At 37.2% G+C, this 17,612-nt stretch overlaps 2 protein-coding genes across 2 annotated transcripts; both read left to right on the forward strand.

The window, feature by feature from the left end:
* On the forward strand, positions 1–6,506 carry lrrc74b (leucine rich repeat containing 74B). Its single transcript, XM_006640312.3, has 13 exons — positions 1–380; positions 617–809; positions 1,233–1,375; positions 1,505–1,637; positions 1,806–2,012; positions 2,920–3,029; positions 3,219–3,334; positions 4,069–4,147; positions 4,442–4,537; positions 4,785–4,907; positions 5,689–5,817; positions 5,924–6,009; positions 6,392–6,506. The coding sequence occupies exons 1-13, from the start codon at positions 207–209 to the stop codon at positions 6,420–6,422; spliced, it is 1,620 nt and encodes a 539-aa protein (XP_006640375.2). The 5' UTR covers positions 1–206; the 3' UTR covers positions 6,423–6,506.
* A 960-nt stretch (positions 6,507–7,466) lies between these two features.
* On the forward strand, positions 7,467–15,736 carry nipsnap1 (nipsnap homolog 1 (C. elegans)). The gene is made up of 10 exons (XM_006640313.3): positions 7,467–7,755; positions 8,520–8,638; positions 8,861–8,906; positions 9,194–9,288; positions 9,645–9,715; positions 10,975–11,115; positions 11,256–11,287; positions 11,924–12,018; positions 13,042–13,125; positions 13,621–15,736. The coding sequence occupies exons 1-10, from the start codon at positions 7,673–7,675 to the stop codon at positions 13,683–13,685; spliced, it is 831 nt and encodes a 276-aa protein (XP_006640376.1). The 5' UTR covers positions 7,467–7,672; the 3' UTR covers positions 13,686–15,736.
* Positions 15,737–17,612: the final 1,876 nt, after the last annotated feature.

Genomic DNA, 17,612 nt, shown 5'->3' on the forward strand with positions numbered 1-17,612 from the left:
GTGAAGTTGAAAAACTCCCTGCCTACCTGTGATAATTGCAGTGATTTGTTTCCTAGAACACAAAAAGCTGTTTTTCTCTTTATTTTTCATGGATGATCACACAACTACTAATTGTTTATTATTGTGCATGTTTGTAGGCTTTTGAAACCATTGATGTTCTTAGGGTGATTTGCATTGGATACATTTTGAGAGTTTGTCTGGATATCATGGTTTTTAGTAAACAGCTAATGAAAGAGTCCATGTTGCCCTCAGTTTTAGAAGTGAACGATACTGAGCCAGAAAGTGAATCAGACAGTGAATGGGACAATCTGAGAGGAATAGGAAGCAGGCCAACCAGCAGACCTCAAAAAGCCTTCAGTCGAGGCAGTACTGACAACAAGGTGGGTAGGAATTATGGATTTTTTTGTTCCTTCTAGATTTAAATCTACAGCATGTGTAGTTTATCAGTAGTAACAGATCAGTCAAATTTATTTTAATGAGCCTACTGATTATTATGTTTTGTTTAAAGTAAAACACACACTTCTCTGTAAACATCTCTCTGCAGTTTCCTGATATGACATTATTTGGCTCTGTTTTCAATTCAGCTAATGCTGTGATTGTGTTCTTTGTCATGTAGACTGTCTCAAGAGCAGGCAAAGGTCAGTCCCCCGCACTGAGCAGAGCTCTGAGTTCAGAGGTGAGCAGAGAAGAAAACGTACCCAGCGAGCAGGATGATGATGACAATGCCCTGGAAAATAAACCAGCTGACAGCTCTGAAAAGGAGACGGTCAGTGCAGAGGAGGAATGGGACACAGATTTGGAATTAGAAGGTACCACCTCCCTCATATCCAACCCACTGTTGACTTTCTGCTGACTTTACGGCACAAAAATAAAAATAGCTTAAAGGTGGATGCTAGAGTTTAACTGTCCTCCTTTATTAAAACTAATCTGCTTCTGTGAAAACTCGCACATATAAACTTCAAGGAATGCCTTTCACCTGTAAGGTATTTTCAGTGTGTTAAGTAATGTGATCACTACATACAGGACTATGCAATATAGATATGCATCCTGACTATTTACTGTGTGGAGTGAGTTTCACAATAGTAATTACAATCCTTGTTATTTTTTTATGTCATACTGTAAGTGGATGATTAAATAAGTAAACATCACCTGTGCCCATATCGAAGTACTTAAAAGAAGAATGGTACTGCAGTGCTATGATTATAAGTTCAGGTGTTCTTGATTTATTGAAGACATGAAGGAACCTTATGATCCCACTGGACATTCATGTTACAAGGCTGCCTGCAAGGTCTTTGGTGTGGTTCCGGTGTCATACTTCCTGCGTCACATGAATGATACAGAGCTCATAATGATGCATCATGGCCTCGGTCCACAGGTATAGCTGGTGAATCTCTTATAAATCTCTAGGTCTGTTTAATTTATTACTTGCTCTTTTTCTCCGAACAAATACAGTACATATCAGGCTTAAGAAACAGGAACTTACTTTCAAAATGTCCTTTTCTAGAGTGCCAAAGCTCTTGCTGTTCCCTTGGTAACCAACACATCCATCCTCAAGTTGAACCTGAGGGATAATTGGATTGAGGGGCTGGGCGGAGCTGCGATTGCAGAGATGCTGAAAGAAAACTGCTACATCACAGGTTCTGTTCTGGTTGTAAGGGCTCTGCCATCCTGTTCTGTCTCATCAGAAGCGTTTTTTAAATGAAACCTGCTCAGTGTATGAGCCATCAGCAAGAATTACATTGGCATTAACTGGAGAAGGGGGGCTTTAGCTAATCCTTCTCCCCCCAAAATTCTTTCTTTGCCAGAAATCGATTTGTCAGAGAACAAACTGGGAGAGAGAGGTGCCCAAGCCCTTTCCAGTATGCTCCTGGAGAACACCACCTTGGTCACTATCAGCCTCTCTGGGAATGACTTTGATGATCACGCTGCCAAGCACTTAGCTGAAGCCTTGGTGAGCAATCAGAAAGTGGAAAGCATGGTCCTGAGTCACAACATGATGGGAGACGGCGCAGGTACTGCCCGCGACAATGCCATGGGAAAATGAATAGGACAGTAATGTTTCCACATTAGAAGATGTTATTTTTTAACCTTCAGCTTCGTGACTCAAATAATGAGCCCTAGATTACGACTTAATGCTGAAGAACAAGTGTAAGCACCACCTTACTTTCCTTACTTACTGTGCCCTCTGTGGTGATCTGTACACCAGAACCAATGCTCACCTTTTAATTAAGTGTGCTGTAGGTAGTAGCATTAATTGTTGTTGGAAATGACTATGTTTATAACCATATATATATGATTAGTGCACAGGTTAGACAGATTCATTTCTACATGCTCGTTACAAGACAATTTAACATTAAAACATATGTAAACTACAGGAACCTGCAGGAAAGGAAAAGGCAGGCTTTTGTTTCTTAGTAGCACAGTGGATTACTGTCATAATCACATACAGTAGTGAGGGTTTCTGCCACTGCTTTTGGATCACTGCGTGACATGGCATACAAACATCTGTAAAGACTGTTACACAAATTTTACACTGTCCCAGAGCTCAGATGAAACGTGTTCTGTGCAACATTTTAAGACTTGTGAGCAAGAAACAGATGCCATGAAAGCATTATTGTTCTTCCAATAAAAATGTATTGAGAGGACTGAATTGGGAAACAATTAAGCTGCATAGCAACATCATTTAAGAAAGTTGCTTTGCAGATTATTGGACAACATAACAGGCTATCTTTCAGTTTGTTCCTTTTATTTGTTTTTTTTATGTGCTCACTTGTACAAACCACTAATATTATTTTGATTAGATGTTAAATATTATTTATCCCGTTCTTTTTCAAAGAAGATTCTTCAAAATCAACCAGAAACCAAAATGTCAGATGTCACTGGGGAAGTTCATCTGCTGTTTTGTGTTTGTTTCTTCAGGTGAGGCACTGGGCAATGCTATTGCTGAGAACACTGGATTGAAGACCCTCAATCTGAGCTGGAACTGTTTACGGGGAAAGAGCTCAATAGCAGTGGCAAAAGGTTTAGGGGTACTGTCCATTATCTGTTTTAATGCAACTTTCCATTTCTGAAAAAGCTCAGATGAAAATATTTTGGGGAGCGGAAGCATAAGACTACATACTTGTCTTTATATCTTAGTACTTTGTAAAATAAACATATTACATCTAACATAATAGTTTATAAATACACCTTATTTGACTATCATATTTTCATTTTAGGCAAACATATTTCTTCGAAAGCTAGACCTGTCGTACAATGGATTTGGGAAAGATGGAGCTGCAGCTCTCGGTGAAGCTCTTAAGGTGAACAATGTGCTTGAAGATTTGAACATCAGGTACAGTACAGTATGTGAAAGTAGAGTCTGAACTCAGATGAATGCCCACCATCCAATGAAAGTGTATTTCACTGTAAACTTAACTTTTGTCTCCCTCTTTCTGCTGATTTTAGCATAGCATGAAGAAACATGTAAAGTCTTTAAGTACCGACTGACATTATTAACTTACTGAAGAAAACTGTGTGCTTGAAAATGTCTATCCGGTGTAGATGGAAAGTTTTATACCTGTGCAACTCCTAGGAATAAATGCTGTAAATAGGTGTTTTTTCTGGTGAAAATTGAAGCGGACAGGCATGTCTCAGTAGTTGAATTTGAATTTGTTATAAAATACTACAACATGTTTCTATGTTTTAAAGAACGTGTTTCTAAAACAGGTGCCTGAGGGGTCTTGCATCTTTATCACAGCCAGAGCAGCCAATTAAAGAAACAATCTAATTATTTTCTTATTTCAAATCCATTGGATTTTTCCTGAGGTGTTTTACTGTTTATTACTCAGAGCATTCATGTCATTATGTGTGCAATTGCTGATAAAACACCTACGGATCTAGATAAAAGTATTAAAATTACATATTTAATTAATTAGACAGACTGTGCGACACAAGAGCTGGAAAACTACGAAAAGACGACATAATGACACCAAACCCTCCGGGAACTGAAGTTGAAACCCCTGCTTTAAAGATTTTGTCTTGCTCCCGTTTCCAAAGCTATCATTTTCTTGCATGTATCTGTTTTAGTAACAATCAGATCCCTCCTGAAGGTGCAGTGCGCTTTGCCATGGGACTCAAAGAAAACAAGACACTGAAGATCCTTAGTGTAAGATGTGAAATCTCTTACTTTTGAAATAATTCCTACGGTGTCCCCCGTACAGTAGATATGGGCACATAACACACCTGTTATTTTAGCTTGACATATCAAGCCATTTGTATTTTCTTTTTAAATAACCCTCTATACAATTCAGCAACAGTTATAGTTATAGGTACAGTTTTGAAAAGTAAGAATAGACTGACGTTAAGTACATGGGCCCCCTACAGAAATCTTAGATATCTACTTTACCATAAAGATTATTTAGGGATTAAAGGCACATTTCTTTCCCTTTCTCTTTTCTAGATGTCTCGAAATCCAATGCAGAGTGCTGGCTGTTATGGGATACTAAAATCAATGGAAGGGAACCCTGAATCTGCCATCGAGACCCTGGACTTCTCTGTACTACACCTTCGGCTTTAATTTGATTTTAGAATTATTCATATATATTTACTTTTCGTTGATGGCACAACTGTTGCTCTCAGTTACTGTTTTCTTCACGTCCTCATGCAAAACAATACACATCCTACAGAATGTTACGGATAACAGACATATTACATATTAAAATAGTTTGCTGTTATACTATTACTGTCCTTGTTTGAATGGGTGTGTGCATACTAATCAACGTTCTGTGTATATTTTTTCTCAGGACATCATCGTGAACAAGGATTTTGATGAATTGTACAACAAAGTCAAAGAAATGTTTCCGAACCTGCAGGTGAAACACGAAAGAAATGCAGACAGCTTTTCTTTCAAAACATCTAAAGTCCCAGTAAGTTGCTCAGCGAACAGCTTGTTGACGGACTGCAACTACTGTACAACACTCCACCTCGGGGAATATTATAACAGAATATGAATATTAATCTGTACTGCTAAAAACGCATAAAGCAATTTTATTTGTAACAGGGTAAAACAGACCCCCTTCTAGCGCAAGAATGATACTCAGAAGATAAAACCACCTGTCGAATCTATGAAAACGGTATATAATTATAGGTCAATGGTTTTTGTCGAATAAATACAGTCATCAGCCGACAAGGAAAAATTAAAGGTTAATTTCATCCTGAAAAGTAGGAAAAAACCACAATGTTTCGGCTGTTGAGTCTTAGTGTTAGAGTTATAGTTCTATATCTTTCTACTTGGAATTAACCTCCACTTGCTAGTTAGATTTTTTTTGTGTGTGTTCCAACTGCCTGTACAGTCATGCATAGATTTGAGATATATGTAGATGAAATGATAGAAAAATCTGTCTTTTTTAAAATTTTTACATCAAAAACATCCATCCATCCCTGCAATAGAGTATCAGAAAACCGCTTATTCATAACGAGGATCAACCTGTAACCTGTCCCAGAAGAATAGGGTGCAAGGAGGGAAGTTGCAAAAAGATCTGACATAAACAACATACTGTAGAAACTGTCACATCAATGCATAAATTACTGCAAGAAATATGGCTGTATTAAACGATAGCAGCTACAGAATCGAATCAATGGATGATTGCTGGACCTGCAATGAATGAGCAAACAATATCCAACCTCAAGTGCTCCTGTCACCTCTAGAAAGATCCCTTAGGAAAACTGAAGTATCACATAAAAAAGAACAACTTGAAGCTTGAGGATTCTTTTGACTCTGTGGAAGAGGGTGGAAGTGCTCTCATCACTAGAGCAGAGTTTCAGCTGGGACTCAAGGTTAGTAAACGCACAGCGCCTCTGTCATAAACCTGGAATGTGTAACATTATTACCATATAAATTGCCATTGCTCAAAAGCTCATGAGTGTTTTTTGTTTGATGCAGGGGATAGGAACCTGTTTAACCATGGAAGAAGTGCAGCAACTCATGGATGATCTTGATAAGGACAACTGTGGTGAGATTGACTTCAGGTACACTGAAATAATCTTTGTAACACCTTTTAGAGGAGTCTTAGCTGCACACTTTTGAACAAGCATATATTAATATGAAGAAAGCTAATGAGCCTTCTGAAGATACTGATTAGTTAGGATGTGTAGTCTAAAACATTTTTATGTTGTGTAGTATTTGAATGTGTCTGAGAGCCATGTGCTGTCCATATACTGCTATAGTGTACAGTATTAGATAGAGGCAAAAAACAAAACAATATTCTTTTGGTAATACAAATAATCCAGATGTGAGGAAATGAAACTGATTTCTCCTTCCTTTCTGTTTTTCTTGTGTTCTCTGGTTTAGTTTTATAATAGCCCCAGAGTGATGTGAGTTTACAACTGTTTTTGTTTTTCTGTTTTTCAGAGAGTTTAGCACATTGCTGAAGAAAGCTTAACACCGCATACTGTATCTGTCTATTATCGTGGGTACCTTGGACCGCTCTGGCATTTTGCACGAATAATAAAAAGATCACAATGTTGACTGTTTCTCCTTGTCTCCTTGTGTTTGAATCTTCTTTCGTCCCTTCACAAGTGGTGCATGTGTTTGTAACAGATTTAATGTTTTGTCCCCACAAAAAAAGCAACAGAATTGAATAAGTCAATAAGAGCATAAGAAGTGAATAAGTAAATTAAATTATAAATTGTTTCAGATTCATCTGAAAGTGTGAGTTATTTTCAACCTTACACAGGATAATAAAACACTTTCAAGTTCTAATATGAATACTGTATATATTATTCCTCTTTATGATTAGCTTAACGTACATTAGGAAAACACATCTTATTTACTTACTGTAGGTTATTGGGGAAACAGCAGAATGGTTAAGTCTGGGTGCCGAACACAAAAACACAGAGGTGTTGCAGTTTGTTAACAATAGTGCAACAGAAATTATACTGTACATGATGTTTCATATTAACAATGATAAGGTAGAAAAGTAAGCCTAGAGCAGGGTATGTGGTTTTGTTAAAAATAAATTAAGATAATGTAATGGATAATATTATTTGTGGGTGGGACTAGTTAATATTAGAATGACCAACATACATCTAAGTAACATAATTTTCTTAGTTATCCCGTGTATACGACAAATTAAAAAACATAATGCATACTGGCATGATAAGAGAACAGTATTTACATTTAGTAGCAGTACAAAGACTTTTACTAATTAATATACAGTATGATTAAGGACGGAAATAAATACATTCGTGTGCATCATTCACACTGTAAATGTATTAATAATTTGTTTTGTTCATAGAACGTGTTATTTTGATTTTGATTACATAACTTGTTTATTTTTTATTATTGTATATTAAAGACCATAGAGAGAGGTTTATATTACACACAGTGGGAAAAAAACAATAATTATAGGACATTATAAAAAAACAGTTGTTTGTAAGAGCCAGGCATACAGCCATTGGCTTGTTATTTTAGAGTCAATGAATCGATCTCCGTTGCGAAGATATTTTGTTCCTTAGTTATATTCAGGATCACGTCACTTGAACGTGTGCAACCTTTGAGCAGGAACTAAACTCGAGTGATTTGGGTGAATGTGACACACGGATCTACACGTGCGACACATCCAGAAACCACTGCAATTTCAGCCAGTATTTTTCTTTTAAATAAAGCACAGCGTTTTTAAAACACTAGAAGATGGCGGCGACGTGGTTTTTAAAACTGCCCAAACCCCAGCAATTACTGTGTAAGAATACTTTGGGGCTGTTCATCTTTAAAAGGTAAAGCCGAACTAGTTGCAAGGTTTAACAGAGAGCATGGTTTTGTTAAATATATATGTTTATTCTGCTGTTTATAGACTCCTGTCACTGCAGTGTTTTGTGCTTAGAAACGAAGGTGAAAGATGTGCCTGCAGGTGCATTGCAAATGCTCGTGTCCTGACGTTAGACAGGACGTTACACGTTTTCTAAAAGAAAAAAAAAAGAAAATGTATGATATTTTTAATTATGGCAGCTTCTTTGATCGGAAGGGTTCAGGCGCTCCGGTTGTAAAATACAATGAATGATGTTGTTGACCAGTTGTTAACAAAACAAATGGTTTCTGACCGTAATGGAGTCGATTCATTTTTCATTTTCCTATTTAGTAGTTGGTGTTCTAGGAAATAGCACGAAAGCTCACTAAATTACTATTCCGTGCAGATGTGAGGAAATGAAACACATTGAGAAAGGTCTAATGTCTAAGTCAATCGTTTTCCTGGTTCCTGAACTTTGCCCCTCGGGGCAGTAGGCGCTATCACATGACCACTACAGTTGATGTACTGAACAGGGAGTAGCCAGTGCTGAAAAACATCTGAAGTGGGCAATACTCAGCAATCAATTAGACTTATTTGTTGTGAGCTGCTTATTGGAAACATGCCGTCTTGGCAAACATACCTTTGACTGAAGCCTCTGAGACAGGCAAAATCAGAAATCGGTGTTTGTCTTGAAACATTGTTTATCAATATGTTTCTCACCCTACACCCCTTATCCGTCTCCCCATTTAATAGAGGTCTTGCAGACAAAAGCTGGTTCCAGTCTTTGTTTGTGCATAAAGTTGATCCCAGGAAAGATGCCCACTCCAACCTGCTGTCAAAAAAAGAGACCAGCAACCTGTACAAAATACAGTGTGAGTACAGATGACCTCAAATGGTGCTGCTGTTTCTTCAGGTAGTTTTTGAATTTATGCAGAATAATGCCACTGTTAAAATTCTGTAAAGCACTGTGTGCACTGGATTTCTCAATAACAACAACCCAACCATTCATATACAATATACACCCTGCACCCATGCAAACAGACTCTACTACAAACTCTTTGTGACTAAGCAGATTCTTTTCCTTCCTATTTCAGTTCACAATGTGAAACCAGAGTACCTAGACGCCTATAACAACTTATCGTAAGTAGTACATTGTATTTTATATTTTGACTCATTCACGCTTAGTTTAATCACTTCAGAGGATTATGGAGTCACCTTCATGGTGGTGAATGTGTATTTTATACATTTCAGAAGGGTCCACTGTGGTTTAGCTTATGCAGTTAATTTTTTAAAATCCACCAGTAATTAGCAATGACTTCATGATTATTATCAGTATGATTTACTCAGGTATTTCTTGCTCTGATCACACTTTCGGTGATAGAAGGAGTTCGAGTGTCAATTGTGGCATTGTTGTCTGTGGCCTGCAGAGCTGAGGTTCAGAACCGACTGCACTGTGACAAGGACTATCCTTGTGAGATAGTGGGAAGCTGGAACACTTGGTATGGGGAACAAGACCAAGCTGGTAAGTGTTTTCTGTAGCTCATTCAGTACTGCATTGAGCTCATGGCATACGTATTATACAAAAGCGTAGGAGATTTGTCATATGTTCACTATCCATCCATATTTATGGCACTTGACCAAAGTTGTAAAACGGACCCTTTTTTGTAGCTTTCTGCGTGATCAGTATGGTTATAGTAGTTCAGGTGGGTATTAAATGGTTATATGCTGATCTGCTGTTTCTCCTTGAAACAGAATACAAAGACGGGTGAAAAACCCGTGTTTGTATTCTTCAAGTGGTAAGGGTAAGTAATAGCGACCCCTGCTGTTTTCCAGTGGTAGGACAAAGCAATAGTTACCTGTGCTGTTCTGCTGTTGCAGTGCACCTCTGGCGATACTCTGGGGGTTATCCAGCCTTGACTGAATGTTTAAACAAGTTGTGGCAGGATAAGGTATGGAACTGGTTCTTGTTTTTTCCTTCATATTATAATTGATGGTCACTGATATTTGTTTCTGTTTGTCACTGTATGTGGTTCTTCTGTTGTTGGTGTGTTGACTGCATACAAAGGTAAGAGAAAGTTAAATCAAATTAATTGGTGAGGTTCTGGCTAAGCGTGTATATACAGGTACCTCTGTTTTGGTGACTTTACTGGAAACAATTCAGATATTGGAGAAACAGCATCATAAAGTTGAATATTAATAGTTTTAGGTAGTTGTCTTCAGGGATGAATTGATACATAACTACTAAAGATCCCAAGGTGTATAAATAGGCTTGCTCACTGTCACTTCTCTGGAAAGGATTTATAAAAATACATCACACCCCAGAAAATGCACTAAAAACACCAAGTAAACAATATGCAATAGTTATCATACTGTATGAGGTTACATAGTATACATTCTCTCTTCCTGTGGATTAAAGATATTTAGGCAGTCCATGTAGATTTAAAGAATGTCAAGAATCTCTTGTGAATGGAACATTGGTCTTCTAAAGTAACCTTGGTTTTTTTTTTTGTGATTTTGTTTTGCTCCTGTGATGATGCTCGTGTCATGTTTAGAAAGTGTTAAAGAAGTCAAATAGTGAAGTGTATGCATTCTGAATTACTCTGCTGTGCAAAAGTCTTTGGTGTCTTGGATGACAAGAGTTAAAATATGTGATTGTTATGAGCATCAGCAATGTACTGATGCCTTCATTAGTGTTTTCTTCTATGAAAATTACATTGAATGTTATTGAGCACATTGAATGCTTAGTTTAGATGAGAAGAAACCAAGCTTGTCACTTATTTTTCAATTCACATTGATTTTTAAAAAACTCACAGTGGTTCAATTGTAAATGTGAATATCCAATATAAAGTGTTGCAATAGCTATTCCATCATACAGTATCTATCAGTCAAGTCTAATTGATTCATTGTTCCCTATCATTAACGTATTTGTTTTCCACTGTACATCCGAACATACTGTTTGTAGTGCCAAATACAGGTCTATCAGGATAAGCTGGTTAGTTTAAAACAAATTAGCTCAAATATCAGTAGAATTAAGGGTTTGCATTAATAAGATTTTAATAGGATTTTTTGCACACCAATGAATGCACATATTTAATTGTAGAAATTATTTTGGAATAGAACAAGATGTACATGCGTGCTGTACTGTATGAAAAATTCTTACAGCTGGTTCTTGGTTGCTTGTGATATTCCATCTGCTGAATCCCTATAGGAGTACTTGGAGTTCCGGAAGGAGAGGAGTAAAATGCTGATCTCGCGCAGAAACCAGCTGCTTCTGGAGTTCAGCTTCTGGAATGAGCCGCTCTCCAGGGCAGGCCCCAATATCTATGAGCTGCGTACCTACAAACTGAAGGTTGAGTCCCGTCTATTGAGCAGCTTATCACACTGAAAATAGTTTTCTAATCATTCGAGCCCTTGGGAATGCCTATACACACATTCTTTTTTGCAGTTTCTGTAGTTTAATGTTATCGGTATCTTCATTTTATCTTCTAGCCTGGAACAATGATTGAGTGGGGAAATCACTGGTAAGCCCTTTTCTCTTACACATTTACTGCTGCCTTTCATGAACAAGATCCAGAGTGATAACGAAAAATGACTTTCACAGATACAAAAAATATTCTGTTCAAACTCACGACCTAGTCATATGGCTGTACAATATGCAATTTACAGCACCTTTTTACATTCTTTCCCGTCAGTGTTCCTGTATTTTGCCTGACTCGCGCATCTCAAAGTTTCTGCTTTAAACTTCAGAGGAAATCTTTGTTTTCTTTTAATATAAACAAAATTTCATAGTATTGCAAGGAGAGAAAACTGATTTAAAAAAAAACTAAGAACTCACCAGGTTCCACAGAACTAATGCAAATAATAGAAGAGTTTAATTCAAACTTTATACTGTATGTAAATTTAGGATGTCAGTTAAACTCTGTTTCCAAGTACAGTACATGAATTTCTGCAGTATAGGAGCAATTAGTACTAATGTGTGTGAGGGGTGTATTCTGAAGTGTTCACATCTCCAAAACCTACAGAAAATGTTCATTTTCAAATGAGTTCTGGATATGATTTAGGAGGTTTGTCTTCATTCCCTTAGATCACTTATAAAAGACTGTTGTCCTTGCAGATGTGCAAGGCGATGAGCTTTAACAAAGGCTATTTTTTGCTAGGGCTCGAGCCATTCAGAAACGTCAAGAAAACCAAGAAGCTGTGGGTGGATTCTTCACGCAGATCGGAGATCTGTATGTGGTCCATCATCTGTGGGGTGAGTTCAGAGAAAAGGCTAGGGTTCTGAAACGGTTAGTGTAGTGGAAAGCAGTAGACTTCGACCATAGATCAAAAACTGTTGTCTTCATTGGACTGGGATCTCAGTAGTTGTGCCAAATCAGCTTCAGATGGTTGTGCATTTAAGCTTCCTGCATTGAGCGTTTGAGTAAATACCATCCTTCCATTTTCCAAAAGCTGCGGAGCGGTGGCTCTGTGGTTAAGGATCTGCGCCTGTGGCTGGAAGGTTGCTGGTTCAAATCCCGCAGCCGGCAGAGGAATCCTACTCCGTTGGGCTCCTGAGCAAGCCTTAACCCCAACTGCTCCAGGGGCGCTGTACAATGGCAGACCCTGCGCTCTGACCCCAAGCTCTCTCCCTCTCTGTGTGTCTGTGTGTCTCATGGAGAGCAAGCTGGGGTATGCAAAAAGATAATTCCTAATGCAAGAAATTGTAAAGGGTTAATAAAGTAATGTTATTATATTATATTCCTGGTGAGGGTTGTGGCAACCTGGAGCTTAACCCAGAAACAAGGGGAGTAAGGCTTAAGTAAATACAGTTAAATGCAAATCAAGTTTAAGATGAGAGAGAGTATTGACAATCTTAAGACAACGCCAGGAGACTAGATTGATAAAGGTATGCATGAAAAATGATGGCATGGTAATTAGCACTTCTTGACTGTGTGGCGTTGAATGCTCTGTGTTCTTGTGGGCTGTATCTGGGTGCTGAAGTTTCTTCTCGCCTCCCAATGGTTTGTGTGGGAGATTTTCTTGGCTGTCCTAAATTATGCCTGTGGGTCCTCATTGGCATGAGGAAGATGGCTTGACCCCTCGTCTCATTAGCCCTGATCTCATTTGAAGTGGTTACTACACTGTGTATTTGCGGTATGGGACCAAAAACCCAAACATGCTTGAAAGGAGGCTATTCATCTATTAAGCTTTGGTTCACGTTTTATATAAAGTGACTATCAAAATGTGCAAATGGTTTTTAATGCTGGTTTATTTTTTTGTGTGTTTATATTCACAGCTTACAAAGACTTGCAGTCTCGAGAAGAGACGAGAAATGCTGCGTGGCAGAAACCAGGCTGGGATGAAAATGTGTATTACACAGGTGGGATCAGGACTTCTACTGGGCTCTGCAGTTTCCATGGTGTTTAAAACAGTTAGGAGCTAGATTCATAGTGAGTGTCAGTTGAGGTAAACAGAAGCACAATCATATGGAGATGAAAAAACACACGATTTTTTCATTTGAAGTACAAAACAAAATCCAAAGTGCTTTGCTGACTCTTGAACTCCCTCTTTAATATACAGGCTAAAAACTGGGACAGATTCAGTGTGACTGCATTACTTCATAGCAGACATAATTGTGATTGTGACAAGCAGACTTCTAACCCAAGGTGCTAAATCCAGCCATGATCCTAACCTCCTGCCCTAACTGTCACAGTAACTTAATTAGCACAGCTACTGTTGATGTTTGGATTCTGTTGAGCATTTTCCAAATCTTTTCGAGGTTATTGTTTATTTCTTCTGCCTGAATTGATGTAACCGTGAGTATTTGTTGTAATGCTGCACCACTTTTTAAAATTCTTTTCTTTGTTTCTTGCAGTGCCACTGATTCGAAGCATGGAATCCAGAATCATGATTCCTTTGAAGAACTCCCCTCTTCAGTGACGGTGGAAAGCAACATCTCCCTCATTTACCACATTCCACATCGTGAATTTCAGCAAGACAGAATCCTTCAACTACACTGTAAAAATCTGATTGTACTCAAATCACTTCAGGAAATATCAGAAGTACTTTTAACACTTAGTTTCTCTGTTTTACTCAGTTTATAAGCTGCTGTGAAACACCTTCAGTTACATTTCAGATATTTTTATCGTGGTTTACAGTTCAAGAACTGCCCAGTGAACTGGTAATTCCTCTGGCAATGTACCTCCTGTGCTAGCCTGTGGTTTAGAATAGCTTTATTAAAGCTTTCATTATCGAACAGCATGCTCAGTGTTTAGACTAGTGACAGCTACACAAGTTTACTTTTATTATGGAAACAAATATTTCCTGTCATGTTCCTCAGGTTTAAAATCCCAAACTGGAGAGTTTCCAGTTTAATATTAATCCAGCAAAACTACTGTAAGTAAAAATGGTTATTTCATGTTTGTGGTACCTCAGAATAGAAACCATTTTTCCATTTTTTTTGTTATTCAAATCATAACTGATTGCAAGCGTTTTGTAGAACACGGTACTGTACAGAAAATGCATAATACAGAGCAAAGTCTGATAAAAGCCTGATCCTTTCTCTAAGAAACAGTACTTTCAAAGACATTTTGAATTCTTTCCTCTTTAAATTATTAGTTGATTTTTTTTGAGAATCGAAATTGTCAGCCTACCGAACGGTCAAATGAACTTACATGAATTTTGTTGTAGTATATATAAATATACAAATTCATATAAAAAGTACATGTCCTGACTTTGTTCATTTGGAATCTGGCAACATTACAGGTATACCATTCAAAATATTTGAATATAAAAACCATGAGAGGTTATTTAAGATCTTAGTGTTCCTCTGAGGATCTTGGCCATTGTTGGTTAGCATTCCAAGGAGCTGCCTTTATCAATATTTGAATTAATCCGATAGAATATTAGAGGTAACATGTTTATCACACGACACACGGTGGGGAAGCATTGTGAATATACTGTATATGGGGAATGTGAAACATCTTGGGCTCTGTGCATTACTGGTTCTATACAGACTGAGTTCTGTCACTTGCTCACATTAGTCTATCATTGTGTGCCTCTCACTAATTTATTTTTATTTCAGGCCCCTAAATGAACGCAAGATTACATTCTCTCTTTGCACTGTAACTGGGGCAGGAATGTTACTCCACATTGACTTTGTTTTTTTCCCCCACTTCTTTGGCTTTTGTCGGGCCAAATGGCCTCTTGTTTTTTGTAAGCTTTCTTGTATTCTTGTGTCTTCCGTTTACACACATTAATTTTAAATTCCATATATATATATAATAGTAATTTCACTTGAATGCCACTCCTTGAAAAAAGGAGCCATCACTCTGGCTAAAGTAGGTTATACATTGATAATTTATCCTTAATTTTTGTGAGAACAATTTTATTTGTGTGATGTCTACTTGCATTCTTTTACCTCAACAGAGATTTGAAAACATAGGTCATTTTGAAGCTGTATGCGGTCTCCCCTAACCCAAAGCTTAAGCCTGATATTCACTTAAATTCAAAGCAACTGCAGAAACTATGCCACTCCCATACAACAGAATTATGATAACCAAAAGTTATTTTTATTTTTCATTGGTGGCTGTTACATGATTTTGCAAATACTTTTATGATGAGACAACATAACATTTGCTACAAATTCCCTTTCAAATGTAAATTTAAACCATCCTTTCTGTAAAACTCAAAATATAAGCCATTTGCCTGCTAAGTAGTGCTGCTTTTGTGAAAAACAAAATCGATATGTTCTGTCTATGTAATGTGTAATTTGAATACTGTATTAGATTTGAATTGTTTTACTAATCAGGGAGAACAAAGTGATCCATTGCTAGGAATTCTAATTGATATTCTCACACATTGGAATATCGGTGATAAGTGTACAGTATGTCTCTTCAGAGTCTGAAGATCCTATCTGCTCTCCTTTAATCTGTATGTGTTTCATTGTAGAATCATGAAATTCTGTGGAAAATAAATATTATTTTATAGCATTTATTTCTCATTTTATTATGTTATTTATTCTGCACAAGTGATTCGTGAACACACACTCTGCAGCAGAAAACATTGGCATTAAAGACACCAGTGACCACATATTCTAGAAAATCCAGTGGCTGTCATGTTTTTGAGCAACTTGCTCATCAAATTTCAGTAAACTTAGCAAGCATCAGGGAAGCACACATATGTCAGTTTCAACTCATGAGTTCTGCTTTCCTGACCTGTTATGATCTGTTGTTGCTCCTATGAACAAAGTGGCATTGAGGAAAAACTAACGAGGTATATTTTCATAAAAACAACAGACAGCCTTCTTCTAACCATTAATTGATTCTTAGTCCAATTTCGGGAAATAAAGGGAATTGAGTAACTCCTTAATGGTCTTAAAGTATGTCATGAAAAGATGCTTTTTTGTCTTCCTTAATCCTCTTCCTACAATATTCATATAACACTTTTAGGTTGCTATGCATAACTGAGGATAATGAAGCTTTAACTAACGGTAACAAACTCATTTGAAGGTATTAAAACCCATAAGGAATACTGAGGCCTAGATTATCCTTTCTTTTTTGTTTACTGTCTCAGTTGATTATAGATTAATTTATGGTTTGAACAGATGGCTCTATAGATCTCCCAGAGAACCATTCTACTGTCTTCTTGCACACTTTGTTTTTGAGCAGAGAAAGGGAAACAAAATGCCTGCAGCAGATAGAAATACTGATTAATAATAAACCAGACAAGTGTGTGTGTGGGGGGTAAATTTAAATCATGATGTGTGACATACAGTACTGTAGCTATTGTTACTTTGAGCGAGGTACTTAGATTTCTCTAGTAAAATGTCCAGCTGTCTACAGTACATTTTGTACTTTTCCATTGTATACAACTCAGCAAAATAACACAAATGTAAAATAATTTACTTACAATTTGGAAAGGACAATTTGTTTGCAGTGAGTCTACAGTGCTGTGTCTTAGGCATGAAATGGATAATAGGCATTTATTCTAAAAATGAACAGAGAAAGAATGTCGCTGTAGTAAATTAAAAAATATGCTCTATCAGTCAAAATGTAGTCTATTCTACTAAAATAGTATTAAAAGAGAACACTGAAACGTTTAATTGTATTCAACTATTGCATGTAGTGTATTGTCTTCAGTGGCTGATCGGGGAGATCAATATTTTGTACTTAATACTGTACATATCTTTAGCATCTTTTCAAAACATGAATTTATATCATTTATATTAAATATTGCAAAGGAAAGTAGATTGACTGTACTATATATGTTGTATATGTCAGATAGTATTTTTGAAAAACTGTTTCCCCCTGTATTATATAAATAAAACAAACATTGTAGTGAAAAAACAACAATATTTATTTAGCTCATTAAATAACATAGAGTGTGAAGGATATAATGTTTATAATGGAATGTTAAGATGTTCTCGCAGCAGGCCAACACCCTTGTTTGAACAAGGTCATCTGACAAGGCATGGTACGAACAGTATTTGGGTTTTGGCGTCGAGGACAGAACCCTGCAGAAAAACCAGAGAAAAGTTAAAGGCTGCTCGCAGCTTACTGTAACACTCGCAGGTGTCAACATCAAAGCCATATCCAGGTCACCGGGCTTAATACCCCCGTTCTATTAGCTTATGAAACTATTGGTTTAGTGAGTACAAATAAGGCGAAATAGATTTCTATATCCAGCACGATGAATACAGTAAATTATTTGAAAATGTCTGACAATGAATAGCTGCCTGGACTGACTCCTTTTTCACTCAATTCATTTTTTCTTTGCAGTACTGTAGTTCTTTATGAAGGACTACAGAACAAAACATGAAATTCAGCACTCTGTAACAGTACTGTACATGCACCGTTAACATACTGT

Source organism: Lepisosteus oculatus, chromosome 22, assembly GCF_040954835.1.
Source record: "Lepisosteus oculatus isolate fLepOcu1 chromosome 22, fLepOcu1.hap2, whole genome shotgun sequence".
Classification (NCBI taxonomy): domain Eukaryota; kingdom Metazoa; phylum Chordata; class Actinopteri; order Semionotiformes; family Lepisosteidae; genus Lepisosteus; species Lepisosteus oculatus.

Coding starts and splice junctions, on each gene's coding strand:
- lrrc74b (XM_006640312.3), top strand. CDS start 207: ATGGTTTTTAGTAAACAGCTAATGAAAGAGTCCATGTTGCCCTCAGTT. Junction 810..1,232: donor CACAGATTTGGAATTAGAAG/GTACCACCTCCC, acceptor GATTTATTGAAG/ACATGAAGGAACCTTATGAT. Junction 3,030..3,218: donor CAGTGGCAAAAGGTTTAGGG/GTACTGTCCATT, acceptor TTTTCATTTTAG/GCAAACATATTTCTTCGAAA.
- nipsnap1 (XM_006640313.3), top strand. CDS start 7,673: ATGGCGGCGACGTGGTTTTTAAAACTGCCCAAACCCCAGCAATTACTG. Junction 9,716..10,974: donor ACAAGTTGTGGCAGGATAAG/GTATGGAACTGG, acceptor GAATCCCTATAG/GAGTACTTGGAGTTCCGGAA. Junction 11,288..11,923: donor ATTGAGTGGGGAAATCACTG/GTAAGCCCTTTT, acceptor ATTTTTTGCTAG/GGCTCGAGCCATTCAGAAAC.